The sequence below is a fragment of the Cebus imitator genome, unplaced genomic scaffold (genome assembly GCF_001604975.1).
Source record: "Cebus imitator isolate Cc_AM_T3 unplaced genomic scaffold, Cebus_imitator-1.0 Scaffold13, whole genome shotgun sequence".
Taxonomy (NCBI): Eukaryota; Metazoa; Chordata; class Mammalia; order Primates; family Cebidae; genus Cebus; species Cebus imitator.
In genome coordinates, this window is record NW_016107328.1 from 10,959,837 (window position 1) to 10,970,228 (window position 10,392).

At 44.5% G+C, this 10,392-nt stretch overlaps 1 protein-coding gene across 2 annotated transcripts in view; it reads right to left on the reverse strand.

Annotated features, from left to right (window-relative positions):
- The window catches only part of RDH11 (retinol dehydrogenase 11), a 20,746-nt gene extending 12,161 nt beyond the window's left edge, over window positions 1–8,585 (reverse strand). For both annotated transcript variants that reach the window (XR_001817144.2, XM_017500896.2), the window contains exons 1-5: window positions 8,407–8,585; window positions 5,850–5,968; window positions 5,362–5,517; window positions 4,077–4,181; window positions 3,147–3,356 (exon numbers count right to left, since the gene is read on the reverse strand). Coding sequence is in view for 1 of the 2 variants with exons in the window: in XM_017500896.2 (XP_017356385.1) it covers window positions 3,147–3,356; window positions 4,077–4,181; window positions 5,362–5,517; window positions 5,850–5,968; window positions 8,407–8,480 (664 nt within the window). In the remaining variant the exon portion in view is untranslated. The remainder of the gene's footprint in view (window positions 1–3,146; window positions 3,357–4,076; window positions 4,182–5,361; window positions 5,518–5,849; window positions 5,969–8,406) is intronic.
- Window positions 8,586–10,392: the final 1,807 nt, after the last annotated feature.

The following is a 10,392-nucleotide window of genomic DNA, read 5'->3' on the forward strand; positions in this document are numbered from 1 at the left end:
ACGGGGTTTCACCATGTTGACCAGGATGGTCTTGATCTCTTGACCTCGTGATCCACCCGCCTCGGCCTCCCAAAGTGCTGGGATTACAGGCTTGAGCCACCGCGCCCGGCCCCTGGGCTTTAATTTTAAAGGTTTCCCATTGCTCTTAGAATAAAAACTAAAATCCTTACTGTGGCCTCTAAGGATCTGGCCTCTACCTACCTCACCAGTCTCAGCTCAGATCTTTATTACTTTTGCTTTCTACAACCTACCCATGGTAACCTTCATTGTTTCTCAAACTGAGCCTGGACCTTTGTACATTCTCTACCTATTGCCTGGAATGTTTCTCAGCCTCCACATTCTTCTTTTTTCTGAAAGAGTTTCGCTCTTGTCACCCAGGCTGGAGTACAATGGTGCAATCTCATCTCACTGCAAATTTTGCCTTCCAGGTACAAGCAATTCTCCTGCCTCAGCCTCTCCAGTAGCTAGGATTACAGGTTGTTCGCCACCACACCTGGCTAATTTTTGTCTTTTTAGTAGAGGCGGGGTTTCACCAAGTTGGCCAGGCTGGTCTCGAACTCCTGACCGCAGGTGATCCACCTGCCTCGGCCTCCCAAAGTGCTGGGACTACAGGCGTGAGCCACTGAGCGTGGCCTCAGCCTCCACATTGTATTAGTGCCTCTAATCCATTTAATTTATAATCATCCTTCCTTTGGGGCTCAGCATGCAACTCACTTCTTCAGAAAAGTCTTCCCTGAACCCTCAGACTGAATAAGGTCCTCCCTTAATAAGGTCCCCCCACTAAAATCCATTGTAAGTCCTGGTACTTCTCCTTTATAACATTTATCACAATTATAATTAAACAGCCACAATAAAAAGGAAACAATCCAGATGTTGTTAAGGAAATGGATAAATACACTAAGGCACATATATACTATGAAATACAACACAGCCAATACAATGAATGGGGTAAATCCATATGTACTAAATGGAAATCTCCAAGATACTGTGTTAAAGTTTCAGTTACTTGTGTACAATACATACATATACAGATACCTAGGAAAATTATTGTAAAGGGGCACACAAGCTGTTGATAATGGTCATGTGAAGGGAGAAGAGCAGGGGAAGAGGGGAATAAATAAATGAAGGGAGCTTTTCACCTTTAGTTCTATATACTTCCAACTTTTCTATATACTTCCAACTATGTGCTTTCTATATACTTCCATTCTATATATTTCCAACTATATGCTTTCAACTCTTTTTTTGGTAGAGATGAGGTCTCACTATTTTGTCCTGGCTGATCTTAAACTCCTAGCCTCAAGTAACCCTCTCGTTTTGGCCTCCTAAAGTGCCTGGGATTAAAGGTGTGAGCCACTGTGCCTGGCCTTATTTGAACTTTTTACAATGAGAATTATTCATGCATTACTAGACTGATTTTACATGTAACAATTTGTATAAAGACTGCTAATTGTCTTTCTCCCCCATTAGATGTAAATCAAACCAAGGAAAAGACTATACCTATCTTGTTCACCAACTCATCCCCAATTCCCTAAACCAGTGCATGGAACAGCATGGGCATTGAATACATGTCTGCTGAATGGTTAAATGAATGAATCTTCTGTCATACCAGGTTCTTTTACTGCACCCTGATGATTTCCCACTGAATCCTCACAACTATCAGTTACCTCATTCACATATTAGTCCACTTTTATACAATTCTTACCACTGGCCCCATCTTTTCACCTCCAGGCCACCCTAGCTCCCTGTTCAACTCTTTGGATACTTTTTTTTTTTTTTTTTGAGACGGAGTTTCGCTCTTGTTACCCAGGCTGGAGTGCAATGGCGCGATCTCGGCTCACCGCAACCTCCGTCTCCTAGGTTCAGGCAATTCTCCTGCCTCAGGCTCCTGAGTAGCTGGGATTACAGGCACGCGCCACCATGCCCAGCTAATTTTCTGTATTTTTAGTAGAGACGGGGTTTCACCATGTTGACCAGGATGGTCTCGATCTCTTGACCTCGTGATCCACCTGCCTCGGCCTCTCAAAGTGCTGGGATTACAGGCGTGAGCCACCGCGCCCGGCTGCTTCTTTGGATAGTTTTAATCATCCAGTAACCCTTATCTATCCTAAGCTGATCAATGATGTCATACCCTGAACACAAACTGGGCATATGGACTGAGCTAACCACCAGCTTCCTTCACATCTCACAGTTGTACACTGGTAGGATGATCCTGTTCCAACTATAGGGTACCCGTGCCTGATTCCTTGAACCTGCATTCTGCCTGCCTCAATACCTAGCATAGTTCATCCTTGATTTCCCTTCTCTTTATTAGAAATCCAGAGTACACAGTGCTAAGGACCTCTGTGTATTTGTGACTGGAAACTCCCCTTCCTAAGCATATATTTCCCTCTTATTTGAATATTTGCAAGGGAGACCTCTGCCCCTCCATATTCCCAGTACCTGTTTTATTCTATTCCCTTTATCTAGTCCCAGTTCAGGCCCTTCCCTTCTACTCAGTCTCACTGAGTAAAAAATCTTGCTTATGAAGCCTGAATTAATTATGACAATAAACTGTGAAATAGTCCCATTTTACATATGAAGAAGGAAGTCTTAAAAGTTAAGTAACGGCCAGGAGCAGTGGCTCATCCCTGTAATCCCAGCACTTTGGGAGACCAAAGTGGGTAGATCACCTGAGGTCAGGAGTTCGAGACCAGCCTGATCCACATGGTGGTGAAACCCTGTCTCTGCTAAAAATACAAAAGTTAGCTGGGTGTGGTGGCACACGCCTGTAGTCCCAGATACTTGGGAGGCTGAGGCAGGAGAATTGCTTGAACCCTGGAGGCGGAGGTCAGCAGTGAGCCAAGATCACACCATTGCACTCCAGAGAGTGAGACTCTGTCTCAAAAAAAAAAGTTAAGTAACTTACTATAGATCACATAGCTAGTAAGTGGAAAAGCCAGGTCTTCAGACTCAAAGTCAGAGTCTCACTGTCCCCAGCCAGCCACCTCCAATATTCAGTTGTAGACTACTTACTAAAACTATACTCAGTTATAGCCACGGAAACAGGTGTTCTCCAGGTGATGGGCTCTGGAAACAGTTTCCACTCCTGTGGCTTTTACCTGCCTCTCTCTGACTCATGTCTCCACACTCATTTCCTCCAGGCCCACCTTTTAGTCTCCGAGCCAGTTCCTGGGTGAAGAGGATGTTGGCTAGCTTGCTGTGACAGTAGGCCAGGCCTGCATTGTAGAATTTCTCGCCCTGCAGGTTATGGAAGTGGATCCTTCCCAGGAGATGTGCAAGGGAAGACACATTTACTATCCTTGATGGGGCTGATTCCTTTAGTTTCTCTAGCAGCAGATGGGTCAGGAGGAAGTGACCTGTTGAGAAGTACTAGAATTAATGAAGTTCAGAGCCATGTGGGAACGACAGAGTCACGGTGAGTAGGCCTCAGCTGTGGGAGGCAGAGAATTCAGAAATAAAGTCTTTCCCTCCAACTTTTCATTACCAAATAGAAAACAAGTTCAGTGAAGGTTCAGGGAAACAACAATAGCCAAAGACATGCAAAATCCTTATATGAGTGAGATAGGTCTAGACTACATGAATATGAAGTCCCAGCTCATTCTTACTTTGGTTAATCTCATTCTTAAGAGCCAGTCGACTGGGTATAGTGGCTCACAGCTACAATCTCAGTACTTAAGGAGGCTGAGGCAGGAGGGTGCTTGAGGCCAGAAGTTTGAGACCAGCCTCAGCAACATAGCAAGACCCTGTCCCTACAAAAAAAGAGCAGATGGCCTATACCTAGTTCTGGCCACAAGGATCACTACTAAGAAAGGAACATAGTCCCCTAAACCAATTAGGCTAGTAAAAAAAAATGCGCCAAGGCAAACTGAATTTGAATCACAGATTAAAAATTGGGCAGAACTTGGAACAGGCCTCAGGTATTCCTCAGCTGTCAGGTAGGACCAAACTATTACGCACACGTAGTCTATTCTGGTCCTGAGGTTCAATCACACCGCAAGAAGGCTCAATCTGACCCTTAAGTTTTCCGAAGAGAATTTTGGTTCTCTCTAGCTTTTTGATAAGGCCAGATTTCTTACCCAAGTGGTTGACTCCTATGTGCATCTCAAAGCCATCTGCCGTCTTCGAGTAGGGACACATCATCACTCCTGCATTGTTGATCAAAATATGGAGATGCTTTTCCTCTGCAGGGACAAGACAATGTAGCATGGAAATGGCTAGCCAAAGCTAGTACACCTTAGAAACCTGCCTCACACTCAGGCTTTGAAAGTGAGGATGCAGGACTTCAATCTTCTCTCCATTTTCCCTTCATACATATTTTCTATTGTTTTTCATTTTAAGACTTTAGTTGAATCCCACCTCCTTTTACTATGGGGCAAAATTCCATTTTACACTACCAAATAACCTTTGTAGTTCTGGAGCTACTTACTCACTGCTTTTGGGAATTCTTCCATCCACCTCTCCCATAAAAAGACATCCCAAGCCAAATGGAAAGATTCCAAAGCAAGAGAAAAATGAATTGTTCTCTATGTGCCTCTGCCCTGGGATTCAGATGCCCAAAGAAATAAATACTGGCTTCACCTCTGTATTGTATCTTCCAACTCTCTCTCACGGTTCATTTCCTCATGTGGTGTGTAATTTGTAATTATGAGTTCACATCAGTGAAAATTTATTCCTTGGAGGCCTAGATCCCTGGGCTATGAAGGGATATACCTATAGAGTGCTATTGGATTTGCTTTTGATGAGACACTATAGGTTTTTACGTTAATTTCCCAGAGTATTACCCAAAAAAAAAAAAAAAATCAAACCCATAAATATCCTCGTATCATTTGGTGGTTTGAATTCAGGCTCCACAGATGATGCCAGCCTGGGGTTCTAATTTTTTGCAGATGACTCTATCCATCTATATCCTAAAGAGATGGTAAGCTTCATAATGTCCCTGAGTTTTTATTAGCCTCTATACTATGGACCAGATGGCCCTTTGTCAGATGGCCCTTTGTGAATCTCAACCTTGCATGGAAACTTAAATACAGCCCAGATCTCAAGGGCCTGTGGCTTCATCTCCTATTCCTGTATAGGTATTTAGACACGAGACCCTAAAAAGCCTATACTGAGTTCTAAGACTCCCATAAGATTTCTGGCTTCAGCTCTTACTCACTGCTATGATGTTTTGAATTTCTTTTTTGTTTCTGCCTCTGGAGGATATCCCTTTGACATAAATCCAGTGACTATGAGTTCAGCTACAAAATTTTTTGGCTATATTTTAGCCACCATTTCTATGAGGGAGAGGAACCTTTCCATTCAGTTAAATCTGCCATGTTGATCTCAAGACCCACAACATAGTGTCTCCAATTCTACACTTACCTGCTAAGAAGCCCTTAGCGAATGCTCGAATAGACTTAGTATCAGACAGGTCCAGTTTCCGCACCAACACCTGCTGGTTTCCTGTCATGGTCTGTATTTCTTTGGCCACTAATTCCCCCTTTTGCACATCCCGGCAAGCTAAATATACTCGAGCTCCTGTCAGCCAACATATAAAAGAGAAACGATCAGCTCTGTTTTTTTGTTGGCATTATAAATCTGATGTTATTTCCAACATTTTTTAAAAACACACATTTTTACTCCTTTACAACAGAGGTATCTGACTAGCAAATAGGGAAGGAAAAATAAATGAATAATATTCATTAAGAGTCCATTATATGCAGAGCATAGTACTAGTTTCAGACCATCAAATTAATGGAATTCTTAAGTGTTCTTGAATTCCAAAACTGAGAAGAAACAATGAGAATGAATCATCATCACTGTGAGGGGTAAAACGGCAGTAATAGGAGGGAACTGAAAGGTGAACTTGCCTCTCTGAGCCAACTCTTTGGCTGTCTCCTTCCCGATACCTGTATTGGCGCCAGTGACCACAACTACCTTCCCAGGAATCTCAACAGTTGATGTACATACTCCACTGGACAGCATTTTCCTGCAGACAGAGAAGGAGAGCTCATCAATTCTTCATTCTCCTGTCTCAGCCAGTAGGTTCCAGCAACTCCCTGTGTCTTCAGGCTGAGGTTTGCTTTGGTTCTTTAGTAACTGTTGTCCTTTTAAAGGTTTAAGGAAAGTTGGAGGAAAGATGATAAAAGTTTTCTGCTTTTGCTCAAAGACAAAAGTGATTCTATTACAAGGGCAAAGCTTACAGCTGCTCCCTGCAGCACAAGAACTGGAAGAATATCTGATTAGCCAGGCACCTGGCTTTGATTTGAGCTCTCCCTAAGGCACTTGTGGCTTAGGAAATCACAAGATTCAGCCCAGAAGAGAAAGAGTTTCTGTAGGTCAATCTGTCCACAACTGGCATTTTTATGGCCCTGAGAAATGGCTACAAAAAGTTAAAATTATGAAAGCTTGTGACTCTGGGACAAAATAAACAAGAAAAAAAAAACACTCCACGCATGCACGCATACGCTTAAAACAAAGATTATGTACATACAAAGAGGAGCTGGGATTCAAGTCTTGTTCTAATTAGAGTCCTTGTTTCTAAGCACTGTACTCTACTGCCTTTTCCAAATGAATGAATGCACAGACATGAATTGGCAGTTCTCAGGCTGTTCTATTCTCTTCTTGGCAATGTTGGGACTCTGGTTAAAACAATCTGTTGACCAAGAGTTACATTTTTAAAAAGCATTTCAGCCTTTTTAATTGAACTTGGAATTGCAAGGTACATACTCTTAGCCATTGAAGCTCCCTGGTTAGTGCAAAAATGCCGACAGGGAGACAGATTAAACTCATGGTACCCACCAACCGTTACCTTCCTCCTCAGAGAACTTCCTCCTCCTCCAGGCTGTTTCCCACATCCCTTTACTGTAGTTCCAGGAGTGACAACTTAGTAGGACATATACTTAGCTCTTTCTTCCCCTTATCAGTAGGAACGAAAGATACAATCCACTATAAAAGTCCAGCTCTGAGCCAATTCCCATGGCCCTGCTGAGTTGGGAATACAGCTCCTGCAGTATAATTTTTTTTTCCAGAAAAATCCCACTGGTATATGAGCACTATTTTCAGTTCTGGTTCAACTTTTCATTGAGATTCTATTTGGATAAGACGGTCTCGTAGTGAAAAAAAGATAAAAATCAGTGTTTTCTTTTTTTTTTTCTTTTGGGGGGACGGAGTTTCGCTCTCGTTACCCAGGCTGGAGTGCAATGGCGCGATCTCAGCTCACGGCAACCTCCGCCTCCTGGGTTCAGGCAATTCTCCTGCCTCAGCTTCCTGAGTAGCTGGGATTACAGGCATGCGCCACCATGCCCAGCTAATGTTTTGTATTTTTAGTAGAGACGGGGTTTCACCGTGTTGACCAGGATGGTCTCGATCTCTTGACCTTGTGATCCACCCGCCTCAGCCTCCCAAAGTGCTGGGATTACAGGCTTGAGCCACCGCGCCCGGCCAAAAATCAGTGTTTTCATGTGAGTGTGAGCAACCATGTGTGCCTCGAGGCGGGAGAACTGAGTGTTCAAAAGGGAGAAAAAATATAACTGGAAGAGGGGCACCAGAGAGGGAAGAGAAAATAAAAATAAAGGAAGGAAAGTAACTGATTGTGATGAGAAATGACTGTGATCTGGCCTGGCTTCAAGCTCCACTGGGACTAAGACCGCCCACCTAGGGAAGGGGTGTGTCTATTCAATCACTGGTCCGTCACTACTGGTGACTTACTTAGAACCAATCAGTACAGCCTGCTGCTGATTCACTGGGGCACTTGGCCAGCCTTGTGCTGATCTATCACCTGGTCAATACTTTCCTCCCATTCTCCCAGCCCTCATCGCCCCGTACCCTACCTAGCTCGTAACTCAGATTCCCCGTGCTCCTGCTAGCAAGGCAGGATAGACCTCATAACCAAACACTCTTCCTTTTCACTTTTCTCCTTTACAATATCCGCCCAGAGAAGGAACGATTCTAACAGCAATGAGAGAGCAAAGATGGGGCCGCAGATGTTACGATTGCTTTCATTTTCAGAGGGCGAAATGTGGAATCGCTCCTTTGTACCTCGGATGCTGGTTCAAGGCGTGGGAATCACGGAGGACACAGCGTGGGGCCATATTCCATTCACAGGTCCGAAACTCAAGCGTTTGAGGTAGCCTTACCCTTGGGATTCCCTGGAGCCAAAATTAGGAGGTGCTGAGACAAAAGAAAAACGGGCCAGGGAAAAGTAGGGTGCCCGGAGTGCAGCCCCTTCTCACCGCCTGGGGTCTCGGTTCTCCTCCTGGCATCCAGGACATCTGGACCTCGCCTCCAACCCACCGAAATCTGGGCCCCGCCATCTTGGAGCGCCCCTCCCAGGGGAGTTTTCCAAGAAAGCTTTGGTGGGATTGTATGTTTCCTTCCCTCCCTCCAACAAGAATTCGCAAGAGAAGGCAATACATTTGCACAGACCTGATTTGGGGCGCAGCCACATACAGAAGGAAGGGGAAAAGGAGGAGCAGCAGCAGGAGCAGGAGCTCAACCATCTCTGCCGCCTGCAGCGGAACAGGAGCAAGATGCCCCAGCGGTGCTCATGGACTATAGCTTCTTTTTCTAGACACGCCCCAATTCAAATTGCGACAGCCCAGGGAGCAGAACCCTCTGGGAAATGTAGTCCACAGCTTGGCAGCCTCTGGCTGGCTACGTGAGAGCGCCGCAGCCGACGCTGGCAAAAGTTGAATTACGCACCAGAGACACCACTAATCCCCAACCACCTAGGGCCTAGGGCCTGTGGGATCATTCACCAAGCTCTCCCTTATGGCCACCCGAGGTGTTTGTGAAATCTCTACAGTCCTCTAACTCCCCAGACCCAAGTCCAGTCCTTGGTTCAGTTTTCCCCAATCCTGGTTAGGCAGTTACCGCAGTTTCTCCTGGAGATCAGATGTGGGTGTCTGGGAAGTGAAAGGCAGATTAGACAGGAAAGGAGTGATCCGAGTGGGACAGTTGGGAAGGTGGGGGAGTGTAAGCCCTTCCTTCTCGAGGATTCCTTTTTCCAGTGGAGAGGAAGTAATATCTTTGAAGACATTTCCAGGAGAATCACTTTATTGTGTCTATCTTGAATTATTATGGCAACTATCATGAATTTTCTAGTGTTTGAGTGTTCGTTGATAATAGAATGTCGTCTTTCTGGTGGCTTGGGTCACATATATTAACTCCCAGGCTAGCAATGAATATCTCGGATTGGCACAGTTGGTTTTGCCAACTCGTGAAAGTATTTAATCCTGTCCTGAATTAAGGCCATGAACATGTTCTCTGTGAATAAATAGGTTCCCTGTTTAATAGTTTCTTTCATCTGAGGCCATTTCCAGGGGTTGAATGTGAGAGTGTTTTAACCAATCCATATCTGTCTGTGATTCCTTAATTGTACACAGCAATATTTTCTGGTTCTTTTGCATAATTTCAGTTTGGTTAAAATACACATGTTCCAATGCATGGAACATTAAAGGTAGCCCTCCAGAACAGGCAAGAATGCTACATGTGTAACAGATGATAATTTGTGCAATAACATCGAGGTTGACGTGTTCTTACACTAGGGACATAAATAAAGTAGGAATCAGGGCCAGACATGGTGGCTCACACCTGTAATCCCAGCACTTTGGGAGGCTGAGGCGACAGATCATGAGGTCAAGAGATGGAGACCATCCTGGCCAACATGGTGAAGCCCCGTCTCTACTAAAAATACAAAAATTAGCTGGGTGCGTTGGTGCATGCCTGTAATCCCAGGTACTCGGGAGGCTGAGGCAGGAGAAGCACTTGAACCCGGAAGGCGGAGGTGACCATTAGCCAAGATCGAACCACCGCACTCCAGCCTAGTAATAGAGCAAGACTCCGTCTCAAAAAAAAAGCAGGAATCAGGACTGGGGCTAATCAGAAGTCAACATGATAGATTAGCATCCAAGATGGAGTCACTTTTGTCCCCCAGGTTGCATGCAGGGTCTATTGTGTCCTTAACTATTGAGGTATATTGCCAAAAGATGAAGCTGGGAATTTCTCCCCATACTAATGTGCATTTGAAATATTCACATAAAATTTGTATGTAATTTCAGGTGGTTTATAGATACATTGGAGCCATTAATGAAACTCAGATTAAAAAGCATTGGTTATTTCTACTAAAAAAATTAGCCAGGCATGGTGGTATTCATCTTCAGTCCCAGCTCTTTGGGAAGCTGAGGTGGGAGGCTTGTTTGAGCCAGAAGTTGGAGACTTCAGTGAGCTAGAATTGCGCCACTGCACTCCCACCTGGGCGGCAGAGCAAAAACCTGTCTAAAAGCAGAAGAGAGCCTTAAGAAACTCTAACATTATGAAATGAGTAGAGGGAGAGGAACCCAAAAATTGACTAAGAAAACAGCCAGAGAGGTTGGAGATATATCAAACAGGGTTCAATCGGAAGATAGAAAC